The sequence below is a fragment of the Carcharhinus amblyrhynchos genome, chromosome 4 (genome assembly GCF_965287045.1).
Source record: "Carcharhinus amblyrhynchos chromosome 4, sCarAmb.v2.hapA, whole genome shotgun sequence".
Classification (NCBI taxonomy): domain Eukaryota; kingdom Metazoa; phylum Chordata; class Chondrichthyes; order Carcharhiniformes; family Carcharhinidae; genus Carcharhinus; species Carcharhinus amblyrhynchos.
Genome location: NC_137327.1, coordinates 84,478,621 through 84,501,999, shown reverse-complemented (window position 1 = coordinate 84,501,999; position 23,379 = coordinate 84,478,621). Strand labels below are relative to the sequence as shown.

Sequence of the window (23,379 nt, the reverse complement as noted above, 5' to 3'; positions counted from 1 at the left end):
AACTTACTGCAGGTCGCATTAACTAACATTCTGGGCAGAATTTTCCCATCCCGTCCGCCATGGGAATCGTAGCGGGTGGGACACAGACCACGCTCTCCCCAAAGCTGGAAAATCCCACCCTCTGTATTTCCAATTAACCTAAGTCCAAACAATAAAATGTTGCTATGATGTAACTTTTTGTGAATTAAATATGTGTGCCAGTGAGACATTACCGAAATTGAACTGGATTGATAATGTAAGAAAGAAACTACAATGGAAATGCTTAGACAAAAGCAAATTACTGCAGATACCGGAGACAAAGCTGGAAAATCTCAGCAGGTGTGGTAGCGTCTGTAAGGAGAGACAGGAGCTGACGTTTTGAGTCTTGATGACCAACTTTGACAAAGGGTCTTCTATGCTTAAAACATTGGCTCTTTTTTCTCCTTACAGATGCTGCCAGACTTGCTGAAATTTTCCAGGTTTTTCTCTTATGGAAATGATTAGCTCTGTCAATGATGGAATTGATGGGGATGGTGACAAAGAAGGACAACTGCTATGGCTTCCTATATCAACAATCTTATTTATTTGATCTGCTCAAATATTTTACCTGGTGATGTCGACTGACTTGGTCTCACATTGTGATAAAATAAGATAATCCAGAGGCATGACTGCAGACAGTGTGGATTCTGACTCACTCCTCCTGGACTCAGCTTCCACGCCAGAATCCTGAGCTGAGGGAAATTGGTCTCTGTTCATTGATTGTGATGTATGAGTTGAAACAGCTGGAGATGGCTGAAGAGATGAGGAGGTCGTAGGAGAAGAACTCCCAAGCGAATCTGAAAGAGAAAGATTCATTATTTCATCCTATGTTTAACATTGCTCTTTAGATGATGCATGGGATCCAACCTCCAAGTTCTTCCCCTGGTCATGCACCATCCTGTATTGGAGGAATTACTGCTGTTCCTTGTTGCTAGGTAAAAATTCTGGAATTTCTTACTGAGCAATATTGTGGTAGCCTCTTTAAAGGTGGCACAGTGGTTAGCACAGCTGCAGAGACCTGGGTTCAATTCCCAGCTTGGGTCACTGTCTGTGTGGAGTTTGCACATTCTCCTCGTGTCTGTGGGGGTTTCCTCCAGGTGTTCAATTTCTTCCATACTCCAAAGATGCAGGTTAGGTGCATTGGCCATGCTAAATTGCTCCTTAGTGTCTCGGGATACATAAATTAGAGGGATTAGCAGGGTAAAAATGTGGGGTTATGGGGATAAGGCCTGGGTAGGATTGCTGTTAGTGGAGACTTGATGGGCTGAATGGCCTCTGTCTGCACTGTAGGGATTCCACTCTATTCTATGAACATGCTGGTTAGGTGCATTGGCCATGCTAAATTCATGTGCCTGAATGGGTGCCAGAGTGTGGCGACTAGGGGATTTTCAAAGTAACTTCATTGCAGTGTTAATGTAAGCCTACTCGTGACACCAATAAATAAACTTAAACATAAATTTACTGCACAAACTGTAGTGATTCAAGAGGAAGCCACCTCGAGAAAATTTACAGCAGGTAATAAATGCCAGCTTTGCCAGCAATACTTGCACCTTGAGACTGAGTTTTGTTTTAAAAAGCCAAGTTACATGAAATTCCACACGAAAAGCTAAACATTATGGATGTGAAACTTGTCTGTCAGCAGCATGACGTGGGTCTGATGATACACTACGCCAGTTCTTATTTTCCCTTGTCTTGGGAATTGTTGTTGAGGTTTTAGATTTCAGACCAAGTGAAAACAACAATGAGATTAGGAGATGGTTCCCAAAAAGAGTCTGAACTATTGTACTGTGACCTTCAGTGGAAAGACGATGGGGAAAGGTCAAAGCTCAGCTGCAATTTCACCGTGAACCCATTTCACAGGACTACCGTTGACCAATTTCACCCCATATAACTCTACTCCAGGCATAAAACTGCCAGCTAATCAGTACCACGTATAGAATAGATCAGCCAAAGCAATACGGCATGCCTGCCTTCATCCATCGGGAGATTGAGTATAAAGATTGGCAGGTCATGCCACAGCTGTACAGAACCTTAGTTAGGCCTCGTTTAGAATAATGTGTACACTTCTGGTCGCCACATTACCAGAAGGATGTGGATGCTTTGGAGAGGTACAGAAGAAGTTTACCAGGGTGTTACCTAGTCTGGAGGGTATTAGCTATGAGGAGAGGTCAGATAAATTGGTTTGTTCTCACTGGAATGATGGAGATTGAGGGGTGACTTGATAGAGGTTTACAAGATTATGAGTGGCATGAAGAAAGTTCAGATGTTCTTTACTAGGGTAGAAAAGTCAAGTACTCGGGCACGTAAGTTTAAGGTGCTTGGGGAGAAGTTTAGAGGAGATGTGCAAGGCAAATGTTTTTACACAGAGGGTGGTGAATGTCTGAAACGTGCTACCTGGGGAGGTGGTGGGTGCAGATTTGATAGTGGTATTTAAGGGATATCTAGACGAATACATGAGTAGGACTGGAATGGAAGGATACCGACTCTGTTAGTGCATAGGATTTAGTTTAGGCAGGCATCATGATCGGTGCAGACTTAGAGAGCTGAAGGGCCTGTTCCTGAGCTGTACTGTTCTTTGCTCTTTAATATATGGTACAGCACCCATTCAATCTCACTATGCAGGATTTCTATCCATATATCATTACTTGTAACTTAGGAGTTTAGTAACTAACCAATATAACTATTGATAGAACTAGTTGCATTAACTGTAAATATAAATGAGCACACTATATGTGATTCCATTTGTTCCATTGTTTCCCTGTCCAGCTAATATCTTTTTGATATTAATAATGAGTGCAATTATATTTTTAACATTGTGAAATTTGACATTTATCTGATTTGGCTATTTCTGTAACTAATGAAATTCTAACATCTTTTATCAGGAATTTGATTTTTACAATACTTCCTGGCATGTAGCGCATTCCAAATATTAACGTTGTTCCTTAATCTTTACAATCCAGGTGAAATGCTATGAAATGGACCTATTTCCATTTTCAACACATTGCTTGGTACTGATTGACATTCTCAGTCAGTTACAGTGGAAGTCAGCTACTGTTTTGTGCAATGGGCCTTCTGCTACTAGGAGCTGGACTGACACCATTCAAACTCATTTCAGATAAAAAGCCATGTAGTCGGCAGATAGAAAAGACTTTTTACTTTGCGCTTGGATCCCACATTCTTGCTATATCAGATAGATATATTTCACACAATCAGTTTCAAAAAACTGCCACAAAGTAGTTAAAATTCTCCTTTCTCTTTCTATTTAACTTTACATGTTCCCATTATTGTGTTTAATATGCTTCCTCATTTCTTTGTTTGCAACTTCCATTGTACCTCTGGCAAGCCAAATAATTTACTGTTATTACACTGCAGCCCACCAGGGGACACCAAAGCTAAGTTGCTAGGACTACTGTATACATAACTATAGCACACATTCTCTGTAGGTTTAAAGGTATCAGAAGATTGTGCATATTTGAAAATTCTAAAAATTGGAGCTAACACAACCTTTTATTTCTATTTATCAAAACCCTTTTTAGGTTTCACAACATATTTTTCCCTATCATCATTCTGCTGTGCGATCAGTCCCAAGCTGTGTCGTGTGCCCCTATCAGCCATCCTCCATGATTGATTGATAAGACAGCCACTTATGTGGTGCGGCTGATCTTGAAAGTTCTCCTTCCCGCACCCAGATGGAATACCCTGCCACTGCTAGTACTCCACTCAAGACTTTAATTGGGAACAGAAGAAAGAAGTGCCTAATAAGGGCAGATGAATTGGGATGTTGGTTCAAATAACAGAGAGCATAACTTGTTAGGAATAAAATCAGGAACATTTTTTTCACATAAATTGTAGGAGTAGAGGAATAAATAACAGTGAAGCCTTTGAATCAGATAGTATACACTGGTGCAAGAAAATGAGATATGTTTCTCATTTATGGCCACCTTAGTTATATGGGTTGCCAGACCCCTGGTCAAGTTAAGCCCGTCCCAATGTACAGCACCCTCCTTCCCCAGTACCAATCTAAGGAATCAACACCCCTTTCTCCACATCACTCTTTGAACCACACATCAGTTCTCTGATATTATTTACTCTATGCCCAATTTACTCGCGGCTCAGGTAGTATTCCAGTCATTATTACTTTTGTGGCTCTGCTGTTTCACGTAGCCCTTAGTTGCTCATTATCTCTAAGCTAGGATGAAGAAAGAGGCTTTTTTATGTCATTGATACCCATGTGTACGAGGACAATTGGATCCTTCCCTTCCCGCTCTCTAGCCCTGAAAGATGTTCTTAACGCTGGCGCTGGGCAGACAACAGTCTTTGGGACTCATGCTTTCGGCTACAAGGAACAGAATCATATCCTCTAACTATACTGACCACATTCTTTGTTCCTCTCCCAATTTGAATTGTTCGCTGTACCTTGGTGTTAGGATCAATGTGCTCATTCCGCCCTCCTGCAGTCCCTGCTCTTAGCCACACAGGCTGGATTAACCTGGAACCTATTGGACAAGTGCACAGGCTGAGGCTCCTCCTGTGCTACTATTTGGATTCCTCCTGTCCCTGACCACAAATGAAATACTTAACCTAAGAAGTGTGAATGCCTCCTGTAACAAACTGTGCAGGTAACTTTCTACCTCCCTGATGCAGTGCATTGTTCAAAGCTCGGACTCAATGTTGTCAATTCTGAACTGAAGTTTCTCAGGCTGTAAGCACCTACCGCTAATGCAGTTACAATGGATCACACAGATGTCCAATGTAACAGTCGCAACACGTCACCTTCCCTGCCATTATTAGTGTATTTTGTTAAACAAATTAAGGATTCAAGTTTTGAAATATCACTGATTGTTTGTAGTTACATTAATTATGTTGTCAATCTTGACTTTTGCTGTGATTACACAATTTCACGAATGCCTATGGCCCTTTGGTACCTGGCGCCATGACCACTCTAGTTTATAGAATCAATGTCAGGAGCTTCATTGAGCACGGAGAAGATGCTGAGATCCATACTTCCCCCAATAAAAACTGCACAAGCACATTTTGTAGAAGTACTCAAGACCTTTAGTGTTATTTTTCCCATTTGAGTCTCAGACACACTGAGAGCAATAGTGGAAATCGAAGCATCACTTGGCTGAGATCATCAAACTCGGACAGGCCAAGAGTCAAACCTGGAACCTTCTAGTTTGCAGAACCTTACATGCGATGTTTTGCTCTCCATGTCTCACTTCAGTGTATTTTTCACCAAATTAAAGATTGAGGGAAGTTCAGTTCTATTGCTCACACAAACACACAAAATCAGAGCAGAGGTGGGCTATTGGGTCCTTAAGCCTGCTCCACCATTTGATAAGGTCATGGCTGATCTGTTTGTGTTCCAAGTTCCACATTCCCATCTATCCCCCAATAACCTTTGATTCTCTTTGCCCATCAAGAATCTATTGACCTCCACTTTAAGAGCATTCAGTGACCCTGTCTCCACCACCTTCTGAGATAGCTACAATGTAGATTGCTGTGTGATTACTATTTATGTCTTTAGTTGCATCTCTCTAATAATTCACCTTGCTACAATGTAGGGCAGGATTTTTTAGCTCTTCTCACTGGCGAGATCTTCTGGTCTCGCCAAAGACAACACCCCCTCACCCAACCCCATGATGTGTTTCCTGATGACAGGACAGATAAGCCATGCAAAATGCTGTAGTCAATGGCGGGACTGGAAGATCCCGCTGGCGGCCAATGGTGAACTACCTCCACAACTGGAAAACACACCCCTGTGGGCAGAAGATCCTATCCTTAGACTCCGAGTGGCAGAAATTACGAGCACATGTTAAACACTTGAGTGGATAGAGTTCACAATAATTTGCTGTGGGGGAGTTACGGGCTGGAATGAAAACCTTCAGTGGCCCTGATCAAGAAAGGGAAACAACAAACGCAAGGTTCCTGATTATCACGGAACCCATGCACCCCAGACATTCTCTCTTCCACCTTCTTCGGTCGGGAAAAAGATACAAAAGTCTAAGATCATGTACCAGCCAACTCAAGAACAGCTTCTTCCCTGCTGTCATCAGACTTTTGAATGAACCTACCTTATATTAAGTTGATCTTTCTCCGCATCCTAGCTATGACCGTTACACTATATTCTGCACCCTCTCCTTTCCTTCTCCCCTAAGTACTCTATGAATGGTATGCATTGTCTATATAGCACCCAAGAAATAATACTTTTCACTGTATACTAATACACGTGACAATAATAAATCAAATCAAATCTCAATTGTAATTCAATTGCTCAACACAAAATTGTGCATGTGCAAATATACGTGTGCCAAGATGGGTCACAGAGACTGAGGTTAGTCAGCTAGACTCAACAAACACATAAGCCCACTAACACTCAAATGAAGAATGACACAATGGGAGCTGGTGCCATCTGTGGATTCATATCAAGAGTCAGCACCTTCTAAAGAGAAGGGGAGAGACATGGGGGAAAACAAAATGCAAGACAAAGAAGGGAATAAAAGATCCCAGGGTAATACCAAATACAGGATCTGACAATGCCCTTCAAATAACCTTCCAGCTAGCCTTTAAGCTACAGTGATTTCCCTGTTGTACAGAGAAGCTAAAGGAGACTCTTCAGCTCAAGTAATCATATCACCATACATCACTGTCAGCTCCCTGCAATCCTGGCAGCAACATCAAATATTCATGCACCACTTCTAATTAGAGGACATGCAAGGCTTAAAAAAAACACTTTAAAAATAAAATATGAACTATATTCAAATGAACACAATATAGGTGTTGTAATTCACAATTTGAAAGCTTGTGAAATGGGTTTGCAAGCCGGAATATGTAAATTATCTCAGCAGGCTCATTAGAATACAAAGAACTAAAGAAATTGGTTGGTTAGCAAAACATGATTGGTGAGTAATAATGAGGCTTACAATTAAGTTACTGCTTAATGACTCCTTTTAAAAGAAATAGAAGTTATTTTTAACTCCTGTGAAGGCTGATTGAGTAAAGGTATTACCTGCTATAGTATGAAGCTACTTAGCCAGGTTGTTTCGCCAGTTAGTGGTTCCAGTCTGGGAAAGGTGAAATCGGTCTATTCTTGATGACAAATAACTGCTGATGAAAAATGTGTTTGTGCAGTGCAGGCATGACCCTGCTGATTCCTGTGCTTTAATCACCGTGACTTTTGGGATGCTTGATGTACCTTATATCGAATTGGACAAAGGACAGGATTTCATTATTAGATGACTCTAATGGAAACGGTTGGTCTTATTGAGTCATTCAATGTCACGTTTTCTGACTTGAAGGCAAGGGTTCTGGTGTATCACACATTGCTCTAGATGCTAATTAATAACCACATAATGCTTCACAAATAATGCAGCCCAAAAGTAGGTCAGTAAAAATAGTCTCAGAACTGGAAAATGCAACCCACAGTCTCTCAACGCATACAGCACTGTAAAAAGAATGTAGATAACTTGATATACATGTCTACTTCAATGTTGTCTCTGAACATAAATCTAAGAGGTGGAACAGATAAAATTAAAGGTGTCTTTATGTTAAAATATAGCAAATGACACAAGTATTCTGAATTACCTTTTGTTGTTCATGTGCCAGTGTTTCCTGTGAGTGGTTGTCAGACTATTGATCAAACTTCAACCCAGGAAGGAAGCAGTGGCGCAGTGGTGTTGTTGCTGGGCCAGTAATTCAGAGATCCAGGGTTCAAAACCCACCATGGCAGATGGCAGAATTGAAACTCAATAAAATATCTGGAATTAATGATGACTATGAAACTATTGTTGTTTAAAAGACTCAGCTGGTTTCACTAATGCCCTTCAGCAAAGTAAATCTGCTGACCTTACATGGCCTACATGTATTCTAGACCACAGCAGTGTAGTTGGCCCTAAAATGGCCAATTACTACAAAGAAACCACAAAAGGTATGAAACTGGATGGATCACCCAGCATTGACAGAGGCACCAGAAATGACAACGGCAAACATAGCCCTGACGTGCTGCAAGTCCTCCATAGTAACATCTGGTGGTTTGTGCCAAAATTTGGAGAGCTGTCCCAGAGGCTGGGGAAATAACAGGGTGACACAGTGATACTCACAGATTCATACACAATGTCCCAGACACCACCATCACTATTCTGGGGTATGTCCTGTCCCACCGGCAGGACAGACCCAGTAGAGGTGGGGGCATAGTGGTATACAATAGGGAGGGAATACCTACACTTCAATGACTGCAGCAGTTCAAGAAGGCAGTTCACTACCATCTTGTGAAGAGCAGCTAGGGATGGGCAATAAATGCTGGCCTAGCAGCAACACCTGCATCACGCAAAATGAATTAAAAAAAGTTATTGTTGAGTGTGCTATGATATTAAATACTGCCATTACACCTTGTGCTTGCACTGTAGATGAGCCTTCATATTTTCAATCTAACTGTTTTTGGATTTTAGACAAGCAACATTGATGTAATAATGGCAGCTAGCAACCTACTCCAACCCTAGCAGCAGGGTACTTGTATTCTACATCTTGTATAGCATCTCGCATTCTAGGTGTATAATTACCAATTGGCAGGACAGCTTCACATTGCTGTCATATTGATTGTCTGTCCTAGTATTCTCAATAAATTATTCTTCATCTTTGGAGGAGACACTTAGGAATCATCCAAAGCAAATTTTCAATCTTATTGAAGAGAACTGACAAAATGATCTATACAAAATATGCAGTACGGTGAAGATTTGAAATGTGAGGACACAGCTTAAAATTTGGAAATCAAGAGCAAGAGTGGGAGTTAGGTGGATTTTTTCCATAAAAGGGGTGAAAGAATTACATAATAAATTGTGGAGCCCAATCATTTGGTTAATGCATTTTAAATATATTCTAAACTATTATCTTTCAATTCAGTCTCCACCTCAGGGGAGGTGATGGCCTGGTGACATTATCATCAGACTATTAATCCAGAAACTCTAATTTGAATTCAATAAAAAAAAGATCTGGAATGAAAAATCTACCGAGGACCGTGAAATCATTGTTGATGGTCATAAAATCCATCTGGTTTTCTAATGTCCTATAGGGAAAGGCATTAGTTTTTACCTGGTCTGGCCTGTATGTGATTCCAGAGTCACAGCAACGTGGTTGATTCTCAACTGCTCTCTGGCAACTAGGAGTGGGCAATAAATGCTGGCCAGCTAGCAACACCCATGTCCCATGAAAGAATTTTTAAAAAATGTTCATTTTGCTCTCTCTTGATCCATTTTCTTTCTTTTCAGTCCCTTTCCTCTCTTTCAGTTCTATCTCTCTGTTCCTTTTTTCCATTTCGATCTCCTATTCATTTCTGTCTCGCCCTCCCTCTGCCTTCACTACAGTCTTCTCCCTTTCTGCTCTTTAACCTTTAATTTAGTCTCCCACTATGACTGTAGTCATCTGTGACTATGAGTTTCTGAATGGACAACAGCACCACAGCTCAGCTGAGTGATCACGTTAGAAACAACAGTGGGGGGAAAGGGTTGTAGTGGAGTCAGAAATCAAAATCACAGGTGGTTGGGCAGGGTAGAGATGTGTCCGGAGTACAGTGCATGCTAATGCTAGTGCCATCCTCTAGGGAAGGATCAAACAGTCTGTTGTTTGATGCAGTCTGGTTGTAGAGGTTACGAATGCCAGCAATATTAGGCAAGGCATTTTTGAGAGTTGTCAGTCAATTGCTCCAAAATGGGCTTCCATCTCAGTGGAGAACCAGGGCTGAATTTATCTCTCCCTCTTTTGGCTTTTTCTTATGCTGCATGTGGTCGCCATAATGCTAATTGATCACTCTTGTTCAACTCTATATATGCCATCTTTTTTTGGATTTGGCAGGTGGTTTTAGAGCTAAATTCCTTTATTTCCCCCCTCGGCCCTCTCCATTTATCCTGGCTGGGAAGCGGCATTGATTTGCCTGCACCATGAAAAGCACTTGTAGCTGAAAACATTCACAGTGAAAACAGCTGTTCTCATTGTGAGCTTGTACGAATTTAAAAACAACATTTCAGACAGCCCTGTGAGTAGTGTTCAAAATGCACTGAATTGACAGTGAGTTCCGAAGTCCAGCAAAACTGCAATTCTTCAGTTTAGTCCTGCCTCACGAACCCTCTCCAGGTTTTTATCTAAAGTAGGAGAGTGATGCGATTGGGAGCAGGAGCTGATTGTCAAAATCCATAGAGCTGCCTGAGACTTAAAAAAAAAATGGAGGCCATTGAAGTTAAAAATACTAGTGGATTCAGAGATAATTGTTGTATTTCTGGACCGTGGAGAGAGATATTTTCCACTTTAAAAAACTATTATTTTAATTATATTTATTTATACCCTTATTCTTCAAAAACAGTGAAGAGAGACATTTTTCTCTGACTGTACGCACTCCCCCAGAATTAGGATTCACAAGAAACAGAAGGCTAATCCTACATTTGAAACACTTCATCCAGGCCAGCTGCCAATGTTCAATTGTTACCGCCAACTATCCACCCCCTCCCAGAGTTTACTTAAGGGTTGCTGTCAGTGTTACAGTGGTCCAACAGTTATCTGTGAATTGCCAATGAGCTGTCTGGAGTCATACAGTGGATGTGTGCAGCTCAGTCATTTAATCAAAATTATTGGGCCAGTCTAATTGCTCAGCTTTCAGATGATGTACCCAGTGAACCAGTTTGTGCCCATTATCTCTGTAAAAGAAGTGCTGCTTGGTTTAGTGGTCTTTTCCTGATTCTAAACAATTTTTTGTGTTCATTAGTGTATCATCTGCTTAAAAGCATTGGATTAAAGCAATATATTTGTTAACTCAACAAGGGCTATTGTACTGTCTTAAATGCTCTGAATAAAGTTTTTCCATTAACAAATAGGTCACACCTTGCGGAAAAGGTAAGTTGACGATCGAGGTCTAGTTCAGTTCACAGCAATTCTACCTTGTGTCGATTGCAGGCAGAGAAAGGAGGACGGCAAAACGAAACTTCTTGCCATTTGAAAGAGGTTGAGTGAAATATAAATTGGTTCTTGATTGTCTGTGAAGTTTACAGTAATGACACCACATTTATTATCCTTTGGAATGACGATATCTTAGAGGGTGGCACAGTGGTTAGCACTGCTGCTTCACAGCATCAGACCTGGATTCAGTTCCTGGCTTGTGTCAGTATCTGTGTGGAGTCTGCATGTTCTCCCCGTGTCTGCATGGCTTTCCAGGTATTTAGATTTGTGGATCATTGGAATCTCTTCTGGGGAAGGAGTGACCTGTTCAAGAGGGATGGGTTACACCTGAACTGGAGGGGGGCTAATACGCTGGCGGGGAGATTTGTCAGGGCCACTTGGGAGGGTTTAAACTAGTTTGGCAGTCGGGGTGGGACCAAAGCAGTAGAGAGACAGAAGAGAAGGTTGAGAACAGCACAAAAGGTAAACAGAGCACACTAAATAGTAAAGGCAGTGTCAGTAATCACAGTACCAGACAGATCAGGCAAAAGCAGGACAGATCAAGGAAGTCCAGATTAAACTGCATTTATTTCAATGCAAGAGGCTTTACGGGCAAGGCAGACAAACTCAGGGCACGGATGGGTACATGGGACTGGGATATTATAGCAATTACTGAAACATGGCTAAGGGAAGGGCAGCTCAATGTTCTACGGTACTGGTGCTATAGAAAAGATAGAACAGGAGATAAGAGAGGAGGGGAAGTTGCACTTTTGATTGGGGAAAACATCACGGCAGTACTGACAGTGGATGTATCCGAGGGTTCGCCTACTAAGTCTATATGGGTAGAACTGAGAAATACGAAGGGGGAAATCACTTTGATAGTGTTGTACTATAGGCCCTAAATAGTCAGTAGGAAATTGAGGAACAAATATGTAAGGAGATTTCAGATGGCTCCAAGAAAAATAGGGTGGTAATAATAGAGGATTTTAACTTTCCCAACATTGAAAGAGAGGATCGAGAGCTTCAAGATTTTAGGTGCCCAGATCACTAACAACTTGTCCTGGTCCCCCATACTGACATTGTAGTTAAGAAAGCCCATCAATGCCTCTATTTTCTCAGAAGACTAAGGAAATTTGGCATGTCAGCTCTCACTCTCACCAACTGTTACAGATGCACCATAGAAAGCTTTCTTTCTCGTTGTATCACAGATGGTATTGCTCCTGCTCTGCCCAAGACCGCAAGAAACTACAAAAAGGTCATGAATGCAGCCTAATCCATTGACTCTGTCTACACTTCCCGCTGCCTCAGCAAAGTAGCCAGCATAATTAAGGACCCCACGCACCCTGGACATTCTCTCTTCCACGTTCTTCTGTCGGGACGTTCGTCCATCATGTACCAACCGACTCAAGAACAGCTTCTTCCCTGTAGCCATTTGAACTAGTGAAATTTTTAAACATAAATTCCTGTTTCTTCTCCCCAGTCCAGTATGTACAACCAACAACCAGAACTGTAAATTGGTAAGCAGCTTCTAATTTGAATTGCCTATTCTAAATTGCTTTCAGATTAAAGGTAAATAGGGGAAATATTTTAGATTGAAAACTGAAAACCGGTCAGAAATGTAAAAAAACAAGTTAAAAAAAGAGTGCAATGAGCAGAATGGCAGTTTAAGTGTGGGAGTTCAAAGTGGGAGAGGAGGTTTTTTTTTGGAAGAAGAGATTAATTGAGAAACAGCACAAAAAGTGAAAGTAAGGGTCATAGTAATGAAGTATTTATTATAAGTCAGCGAAGTACGGTAAGAGAAGTAAAGTTTGCATAAGGTTGGTAAATTAATAGTATTCTTAATAATCATAATTGTTTAGTAAAAAAAAAGGGAGTAAACAGGGGGCTTAAAGATAATGATGGTAGGAGAGCTTGCATCCGTGATATACTCCTCCTGTGTGTTGTGAAATATCATGGAACATTCCGTTGTCCTTGGTGGCTACATGTGAAGGAAGTGTGTTGAACTGAAACTACTGGCTAACCACATTTCAGAGCTGGAACTGAATTCATTGTGGAGCATTCACGATGCTGAGCAAGTCGTGGATAACACTTTCAGTGAGGTGGTCACACTTCAGTTGAGGACAGAACGGGCAGAAAGGGCACAGGTGACCACCAGGCACAGTAGAGGAAGGCAGATGGTGCTAGAGATCCCACTTTCTAACAGATATACTGTTTTGGATACTGCTGGGGAGATGAATGTGCAGGGAAAAGCAGTGGCAGCCAACTTCAGGGTACGATGGGTGGTCTGCTGTGCAAGTAGGGAGGAGGAAGACTAACAGGGGTATAGTGGTGGGTGATTCAATTGTAAGGGGAACAGATAGGTGTTTCTCTGGCTGCAAAAGACATCCAGGATGTTATGTTGCTACCCTGGTGTCAGGGTCAGGGATCCACTTAACGGCTGCAAGGGATTCTGAAGGGAGAGGACAAACAGACAGAGATTGTGGTACATATTGGTACCAACAATGTAGCTCACGAAAGGGATGAGGTCCGGCAAGCAGGATTTAGGAAGTTAGGAAGATTAAAAAAACAGAACCCAGTAGATAGTAATCATTGGATTACTTTGGTGCCATGCACCAGTGAATACAAAAATAGGTTAGTCCAGATAAATCTGTGGCTGGAGAGATGGTTGCAGGAAGAGATGCACAGCCAAAATTAGAAGAGACAGCAAGTGAGGCAGGAAGGCATAAACATGGGTCAGATAAGGCACAAGGGAGTTTGGCAAGATCGGATGATATTTAGTTTAAAGCAAGGAGTCTGATGAACGAGCCAGATGAGTTGAGGCACAAATTAAAACATGGGAGTGTCATGTCATTGCTGTCTCTTACCTATCATTGAGAAAGTGATAGGTTAGGTAGCTCAATATTTCAGGATATAGGATTTTTCGGACAGACAGGGAAGAAAGTAAAAAAGGAGGACGCGCCACAATCTTGACCACAGGATCAATTACAGGTGTAAGGAGAGATGACATTTTAGAAAGCTCTTCAAATGAAGCCATATGGGTGGATCTTAAAAACCGTAAGATATCGCTGGCATGAACGGGAGCAAGATTTTGGCACTTGTATCAGTGTTTGCTGGTGACAGGGATGGTTTGGGTGTAGAAATCAGGGAAAAATACTGTGGTGTAATTAAATAAATAAATGTAGACAGAAAGGAGGTTCTAGCAGATTTAAAAGTAGGTAAATCTACAGGTCAAGATGAAATGTATCGCAGGCTGTTGAGTGAGGCAAGGAAGGAAATAGCAGGGGCGCTGGCAATCATTTTGAATTCCTCTTTGGCCACAGGAGAGGTATCAGAGGAGTGGAGGACAGCCAATGTGGTACCAATATTCAAAAAAGGTGGAAGGGATAAACCAAGGAAAAAAAAGCAGGCCAGACAGTCTAACATCAGTGGTGGCAAAACTATCGGAAGTAATTCTGAAAAACAGAATTAATCCTCATTTGGAGAGACAGGGATTACTCTAGAACAGTCAGCATGGTTTTGTTAAGGGGATGTAATGTCTGACCAACTTGACTGAATTTTTCAAAGAGGTGACCAGATGTGTAGATGAAGGCAATGCATTAGACCTAATCGACTTGGATTTCAGAAGGCTTTTGACAAGGTCCCACATGGGAGACTGATATGAAAGGTAAGAGCCCTTCCATGGGATCCAAGGAATTCGGCAAATTGGATTCAGCATTGGCTAAGAGGCAGAAAGCAAATGCATGTTTTTCAGACTGGAAACCTGTGTCCAGCGGAGTCCCGCAAGAATAAGTGCTAGGGCCCTTGTTGTTTGTGGCTTAAATAAAATGATTAAATTTGAATGTAGTAGGGTTGATTAGTAAGTTTGCAGGTGATAAGAAAATTGGTGAGGTGAAAAATATTGAGAGGATAGTCTTAGATTACAAGAGAATATTGATCAGCTAGTCGGTTGAGCAGATCAGTGGCAAAGGGAATTCAATCCTGACAACTGTGAGGTGATTCTCATGGGCAGGACTAACAAGTCAAGGAATTACATGATGACCAGCAGGAGCCTGAGAGCATCGTTAGGACTTTGGTGTGCATGTACACCAGTTCCTTAAAGCAGAAGAACAGGTGGATAAAGAGGTTAAGAAAGCATTTGGTACACTTGCAGTTATTAGCCAAGGCATACTGTTGAAGAGCAGGGAGGTTATACTGAAACTTATGTGGTTAGGCCACAACTATAGAGTATTGTGTGCATTGCTAGAATCCACATTATAGGACGGATATGATGGCACTGGAATGAGTGCAGAGATTTAGTTATGAAGTGAGATTGGATAGACTGGGATTGTTTCCCTTGGAGTAGAGGAGATTGTAGGGGGGGACATTGAGATTTATAAAATTATGAAGGGCATAGACGGAGTAAACAAAATAAACCTTTTCCCTTGGTGCAGGCATCAATGACCAGAGGGCACAGATTTAAGATAAGGGTCAGGAAGTTTCGAACGAGTGTGAGAAAAAACATTTTCACCCAGAGAGTGGGGGAATCTGGAACTTATTACCTGAAAGGGTGGTGAAGGCAGAGACCCTCAAAACCCTCAGAAGTATTTAGATGTGGACTTGTAATGCCAAGGTATACAAGGATATGGGCCAAGTGCTGGAAAATAGGGTTAGAATTGTTAGGTGGTGTTTTTGACCAGCGCAGGTGCAATGGGTTGAAGAGCCTTTTCTGTGCTGTAGATCTCTATGATTATACAGAAAAATTATAAGTTTAAAGAAATGCCACTTCTATCTTGCTTTCTGTTCACAGAATCATCATGTTTGTATTGTGACTGAATGTTGTGACTGTATTGAGAATCTAACGCCCAGATAAAACGTTTAGCATTGCATTAAGCTACGAGGTGACCTTCCATTTAACAAGTCATAATGGACAGAAAGGAAACTTGACTCGCTACATCAATACAAGTGGTAAATGCAGTGATGTCTATTGCTTCTCAAAGAAAAAAAAATCTCAAATGCAAGCCATTTATGAGACAGAATGAAATCATTTGGATTTCCATGCCCAGCAATATTGAACCTGTGATGCTTTCGGTACTTGACCTTAGGCTCTTAACAAATAAGATATTGCCTTTATTAAGTTCCAAGGGGCCCTACTGACAGAAAAATAGCCAGCTAATATGTCAACCAGCAACTGAGTAGTGTTATAGGGCAATACTAAAGGATTTCTTTTATCATAACAGTGACCCAAATAGGTTTCTTTGTGCCGTCAGCTGCCTTGAGACATACTCTAAACTGGATGATGGACTGTCTTATCTTAGAAGAGACAGCGATGCTTTGATGTTCCAGATGTCAGTACATGGCCAAACTTTCTGTTCTGAATTAGAAGCCATGGACAGATAGGACCCTCAAGCTGAAAACGAGATACATTTCTTTTTATCTTCCTCTCTGAATGTACTGCTTGTTGTTGGACTTCTCAAGTTATTGAGTACCCTTTGCTAACTGGAGTGGCTACTGCTGGCACAACGTGGAGTGATCCATGGAATGCTTTTGGCAGCAGTTTTGTGGGATGGGGTTCATGGGGAGAGGGGGGCTGTCCTGTACTAGTCATTGAATTCTTATTAGTGCAGAAAGAGGCCATGCAGCCCAGCGGGTCTGCACCAACCCTCTGACAGAGCATCCCACCCAGGCCTTTATCCCTGTAATCCCATGTATTGATCCTGCTAATCCCCCTAATCTGCACATCTTTGGCCTCTAAGGGGCAATTTAACATGTCAATCCACCTAATCTGCACACCTATGGACTGTGGGAGTAAACTGGAACACCAGGAGGAAACCCACACAGACACGAGGAGAACATGCAAACTCCACACAGTCACCCAAGGCTGGAATTGAACCCTGGTGCTGTGAGGCACAATGCTAACCACCATGCCATCTTGCCACCCAAGTCTATCCTCACAGATAAGTGCAGATCGAGGGGTGCACCCCATCTTCCCTCCTGCTACCATGCAGCCTGCACTTTTTTTAACCAGTTATGCGGGCTGCTGTCAATCTTACTTTAGTGATTCAAGCAGAAGCAGGGTGAGAACATCAAGTATGGGCCTTCCTGCTCAGAACATACTGTCGATGGAGGTGGGAAGCCATCTGATATCAATATCACTGCCAACCCACCAAATCTTTAGGTCTGTCTGCCTCCTTATCCCCTGTGGGGACAGAGATATTCGGCCATTATCACTGTTTTATTTAACTGATCAGGAGGAGACATCAGTACAGGTAGCTTTCTTCAACGAATAAAAACAAAAAAATCCAGCTACAATATTATAGTTCTATTTACGTACCTCAAACATCTTACCTATGTTTACAAAAGGGGGAAGTTTTCCTTTTACTTTTTTTTAACATTTATTCTTTCAGCTGGGACATGGGCTTCACTGGCTTGCCAGCATTTATTGCCAGTCCCTAGTTGCTTGAGGACAGTTGAGGGTCAACCACATTGCTGTGGCTCTGGAGTCACATGTAGGCCAGACCAGGTGAGGATGGCAGATTTCCTTCCCTAAAGGACATTAATGGGTTTTTCCAACGATCGACAGTGGTTTCATGGTCATCAGCAGATTCTTAGTTCCAGATTTTTTAAATTGAATTCAAATTTCATATTCTACAGTGATAAGATTTGAACCCGGGTCCCAGAACATTAGCTGAGTTTAGCAGTCCAGCAACAATACCACTAAGCCATCATCGCCTTTTCTTTTCATTATCTTGTACGTTGACTTTGTGTCTATACATGCCCTGTTCATGAACACAACTGCCACTCACCTGATGAAGGAGCAGCACTCCGAAAGCTCGTGCTTGTGCTACCAAATAAACCTGTCTGACTTTAACCTGGTGTTGTGAGACTTCTTACTTTCAGATGAATGCCAGGAAATACTCATCATGTAGACATCAACATACACTCTGGCTCATTTCAGTTGACAGACATTTCAAGCCTCTAAGAGCATTATGGCTTATATTACTTATTACAAGTCGACAGAGTTTATCTGTCATTCATTCTCTTCCAAGGTCTGCAAAGTTATAAATTCTAACTACACTTTTTGTGTTGGAAGGCTCCAACAACTGGCCGGGTGGTACTCTAGTGGATACCTACTGCCTGTAGGTATCCACTCCCAACTAGCTTGTGGTGGAGGAGTTGTAGAGCTTCCGATAGGCTGACTGCCAGTGGTCTTTGGAATTACTAGAATTAGTCAGCAGAACAGGACCGGTGGAAGCAATTAATGTTCACCAGGGGAATAGTTTCATATAGCGATCAAGGGCCAGCTATATCTCAAGCGACAAAGGGAACGGTATTAATGTCTAATTAGAGCAGAATAATGGGAACTGATCCAAGTTAGGTATTTGAACTGTTTTGTGAGTTTCATATCAGGTTTTTACAATTGGCACTTTTATAATGTAATGTTTACTATTACTATATGCAACAAGTAGAATTATCCTTATTGAATAATGTTACTTTGATCTATGTAGCTTACACAGTAAGGATGGGGTATTGAGTCAATGATTCATGATTCTCTGGTCACTTTTACGTCAATTCAAACTGCTTATTTTGACAAAATTAGTACGGTCCCTGAAATGTCAGCATAAGTAGGTAGAACTGTAATTATCAGGGTGGAATAAATTGCACGACTGCTCTCCGCAATTACAAAGGAAGTGACTTGAAATGCCTAAGCGTGGAGAGATGCTTCTATCTTGTCAGAAAATTACTCCCAACAACGTGAGCCTCTCTGACATTAGACTTGATAGAAAATTCCAGAAATGTTCCCCACAATTGGATTTAGAGTAGGGATGTAGAAAGGTTAGCTTCCTTTGCAAAACTGTCAAATTATGCCCTTCACAGGATTACAAGGGAAGTACAGATGAGAGAGAACATTTTGCCCTTTTGATACATCCATCTTAAAGGTCCAGCTCCCACTCAGCCCATCATGGTGCATCACTTTTAGATATGATTTCAGAATTTTCATTTCCACTCTGCCACTTATAAGTTTCTTTCATGTGTGATTGTTCTTCGCTGAAGAATTTACAGACATTAATCCTAAATTTGCCTTTTACTAGTTTGAACATGTATTCCTTCACACTCGCAATTTAACTTTTGCGGATTTACCACTCCCACGTTGTTCAAACCTTCTATATCTCTATAAGGTCACCTGGGAGGGTGGTAGAGGTGAGTTGACTCACATGCTTTATAGAGTACCTGGATGAGCACTTGGCACATCATAACATTTAAAGCTATGCACCAAATGTTGGTAAATGGGATTAGGTGCAATGTCAGGTGCTTCTCCTGCGTCGCTGCAGACTGAATGGGCAAAGGGCCTCTTTTGCCCTGTATGATTCTATAATATTTGATTGCTGAGTAGAACCACAGAATCCTACAGCAGCAAGAGGCCATTTGGCCCACTGAATCTGCACCAACCACAATCTCGCCCAGACCCTATCCCCATAACCTCATGTATTTATCCCAGCTACTGGCACTAAAGGGCAATTTAACATTGCCAATCAACCTAACCTAATGTTTGGAGTGTGGGAGGAAACCCAGAACACCCAGAGGAAAATCACCGTTTCCTCCATGCAAATTCCACACAGGCAGTGACCCAAGATTGGAACTGAACCCACGTCTCTGGTGCTGTGAGGCAGCAGTGCTAAACACTGTGCCACTGTGATGCCACACTGGAGAAGGAATGAGGCAGAGACACACAAAAGGTGCAGGTATGTTGGAAATGCACTAAGATGTGAATAAGAAGCAGGAGTAGGCCACTTAGCCCCTTGAGCCTGCCCCACCATTGATTGGATGGGAGGTCAACTCAGAATTCACATACATGACGATGTACAGCAATTCCTCACTTTTTGACTCGGTCAACATTATAAAGTCACTGACAAAATAGGGAACATGTATCATTTGTGACACTTGCAATGACATTATTTACCAGAGAGTTTGTGTTCCATATCCTGAACATCCCAGGCTTATGGTTTGAGATTTACCCTGAATAATAAACTCCCAATGCACCTGCAGACGACAACCTCAATTACCGCGACTTTCACTGTTTTGAGCCAATGGATTCAGATATCTCCTGACTGGTGCCCTTGCATCCAACAGGGTTGGTTCCAGTGCCCTTCAACGCCTCTATCACAAAGAGTTCATGGAGCAGGTTGGCCATAGCACAGCAGATTTATCAGTCAGAAAGCAGTATCTGCTCTCCCTGCTCTTGGCTGAGGTGCAGTCAGTGGATGCTGCTATTGCTTTTAGCAAATGGCAGAGCCTTTCACCAGCAAATGGTTAAACAGAAAACTTTTTACAAGTGCAATAACACTGCACACCACTTTCATTCCCCCATCTGCCTCCCCCTCTCCCAAGAACCAAAAACACCGTGGAAATACACCCTAAAATAAACCTCTGTGCCCTTCATCCATGCCCTTCAGATCACCAGTAAACTTGAAATCCCTGCCAGAAAAGGAACCTTCTAAACCAGCTACACCCAGCGAAGCCTCTCCTCCACAATCCGTGGCGGGCTGCTCACAGTCAATGGAGCTCAGTCACACTGAAACCAGGTAGTTGAGTGAACAAGCTTCACAAGCATCAATGGTGAGTGTCAAGTTTATATTTTGAAACTCATTTTACTTTACAAGTTTATTTCATTTTGGAAATGTATGCTGGAATTCTACTACTCTGCCCACCACATGGATCAGAGCAGGTGGGAGGCGGACAATGTGAAGGTCCATTGACCTTGGACGGGATTTTATGGTTTTGGGACAAGCGATGCCATAAAATTCTGCCCATAGTATTTCAACTTGTAATGTTTCTGGCTGATAAGAAGTGTCCAAATAAAGATTATCTCCAGTTTATACATGAATTCTTCTGGGAAGATCAGATTTTGCTAATGTTGTTTTGCTTAAAATCAGACTTTTAGGTTAGGTGTATAAATTAGATGGATTGGCCGTGATAAACATGTGGGATTACAGGCGAAAAAAAGGGAGAGGATCTGGATAAGATACTCTGCCAGTGAGTCAGTGCAGACTCGATGGACCATATCGCCTTTTCATTGTAAGGATTCTATTATTCTGTGATGAATGGCACAGTGGGGCAATGATTAGCACTACTGCCTCACAGCGCCAGGGATCTGGATTCAATTCCCTGTTCAGTCACTGTCTGTGCAGAGTCTGCACAGTCTCCCCGTGTCTGCTTCTGTTTCCTGCGGGTGTTCTGGTTTCCTCCCACAGTCCAAAAGATGTGCTGGTTAGATGCATCAGCCATGCTAAATTCTCCCTCAATGTACCCGAACAGGTGCTGGAGTATGATGACAATGGAATTTTCACAGTAACTTAATTGTGGTGTTAACATAAACCTACTTGTGACACTAATAAGTAAACTTTAAACTTAACTGAGACACTAAGTGAGGAATCCTTGTACTGAACCTTGGACAAGCACCATAAATTACCCCAATCCTGCAAGGGCTGGAATCTGTGGCTAGAAGGGAAGGCTGCCAAATGTGTTTTGATGATGTCCTCACGTCCAGCTAACAGTCAGAGACGCCAGAAAGAGTATGGCTGATAATGGCAGATTCTGGCCGGTTGGAAAATGAAGTTTGTGTACCCAATATAATTTCTGTAACCAATGTAACGGCCTTTTGGCGAAGATCAAGAATTAGAACAAGCCCATAAAGGGGTGCAATGCCTTTTCTTGTCAGCTCCTTGAATTGGATTTTGAATTTGGCTTTTGGAACAAACAAGGAATGGATTTGGGTTTGCCCAGTCCACTCTGAGCATTGGCTTTGTAACTTTAAGGATGGAGTAAAAAAATGTTAGATAAAATTTAATCAAAAAGAAGCTCTTCCAACACCACCCCACCCACCCACCCTAGGTGGAAACTGAGACAGGTAATACGGTGATTATTATAAACTTGTACCTGTTCCATCATCGCTAGAACTAAAGCCGCAGATTAGACTGATGTGTCGTACCCATCTGTTCATTTCGTCCTCTGTCTTGGCCACCAAGTAGAATGTGCGAGCTGGAGTCTTAACTTCAAAGATGTAGTTATTTTGGAATTCCTTTTTACTGAGTTTTAACCCAGCTTCAATGTTCTCACATTCAGTGAGGTTTATCATACGGAGTGGTTTCTTGGAGTGGTGGTTTTTGTAGTATTCAAGGACGTCTGGGTTGCCACTCAATCGACCACTGCGCAGCACAAACCAACGCTTCCTCCAGGCCTGGAGAAACAGAGAGCAGACAGACATGAGTATCATTGCAACGGCAGAGATTTCACAGAAATGTTTTCTCTTCTCTCAAAGGGTTTGACTGTCGCTGGAATGCATTTACCTGCATCTCACTTTGACAGTAATTCTTCATTTATGAAGCTAGATATTGACTATCTGCATGTTTTGACTATTTTGGGAGTTATATGAACCAGTGTTCAGCCTTGCTAGTGTTCGGTTAGGGTACAGCACCAAGGCTGATGGATGGAATTAAGGTATAGATCTGTGCGACATAATTGAGGCTTAATGTCCAGTTCATGTTCCTATTTTCGTTGTCCTCATCTGACGTCCACACATCAGTTGTGTGGGATCAATGGTAACCAATTGTTGTGGGAGTCCTGGCTGACCCAGGGAAAGGAAGAATGGAGGTGGTTGGACCATGAGGGGGAAGATTCCGGGAGGCCTCAGGCTGTCCTGAACTCAATTTCAGCCTTGTGAGGCCTGAAATACAAAATCAGAAACATTCCTGCGTGACAGACATCAAGTCTGAGCCACTCCATAGTGCAACTTGGGGAAGTATTGGTTTCTTGTTTAGCGGGAAAGACAAGGGTATTTGCCTCATTGAATTAGTGTTTAATGTACAGAGTAGGTAAGGTATTAAATTAGTCTTCTTATCTGAAGCCTATTCATAAAGGTGCAGACTTTTATTTGGATTCATGGCAGAATGGTTAATGGTAGTCCCCTTTGATTCTATTCCCTTCTTCCAAAACAAAATACACACAGGCCCCTGTGAGCAAGAAAAGAATGGAAATGTGGTCCCTCCGCAAAGAGGTCATCAAGTGAATGCCAGTTGTCTCATTGCGCTCAATGAGGCATGCAGAAGCAAAATCAATAAGTTAATCTTCTCATCTGCAGCTTAGTTATAGTGATGCAAGAGTTTTGCTGTTTAGAGTAAAAGCGAGATACATTCCTAATCCTCTGAGCCTGTTTCCTTTCCTTACCAAAACTTATGCATCAGCCCCACCGAGTGAGAGAAAATTCAAAGGTGCCCCCACCCCCACAGGAAAAGGCGATGGTTGGGGCTTACAGGAGCGGGGTAGGGAATCAGCTTAAAGGATAAGGAAGATGGTTCTGAGCTACCCCAACTGTCCAATGCCGGGACCCTCAATCAGAAACTGAATGCCCTTAAACAAGGGATGCCCCACCCTCCCAAGGAGTTGACATGGGTTTACATATCGAGC

General features: G+C 42.1%; 1 protein-coding gene across 3 annotated transcripts in view; it reads right to left on the bottom strand.

Annotated features, from left to right (window-relative positions):
* The window catches only part of gab3 (GRB2 associated binding protein 3), a 148,349-nt gene that overhangs the window by 33,220 nt on the left and 91,750 nt on the right, over positions 1-23,379 (bottom strand). For all 3 annotated transcript variants that reach the window (XM_080187430.1, XM_080187428.1, XM_080187429.1), the window contains 2 exons: positions 21,853-22,153; positions 587-815 (listed from right to left, as the gene is read on the bottom strand). In XM_080187430.1, coding sequence (XP_080043556.1) covers positions 587-815; positions 21,853-22,153 — 530 coding nt within the window. The remainder of the gene's footprint in view (positions 1-586; positions 816-21,852; positions 22,154-23,379) is intronic.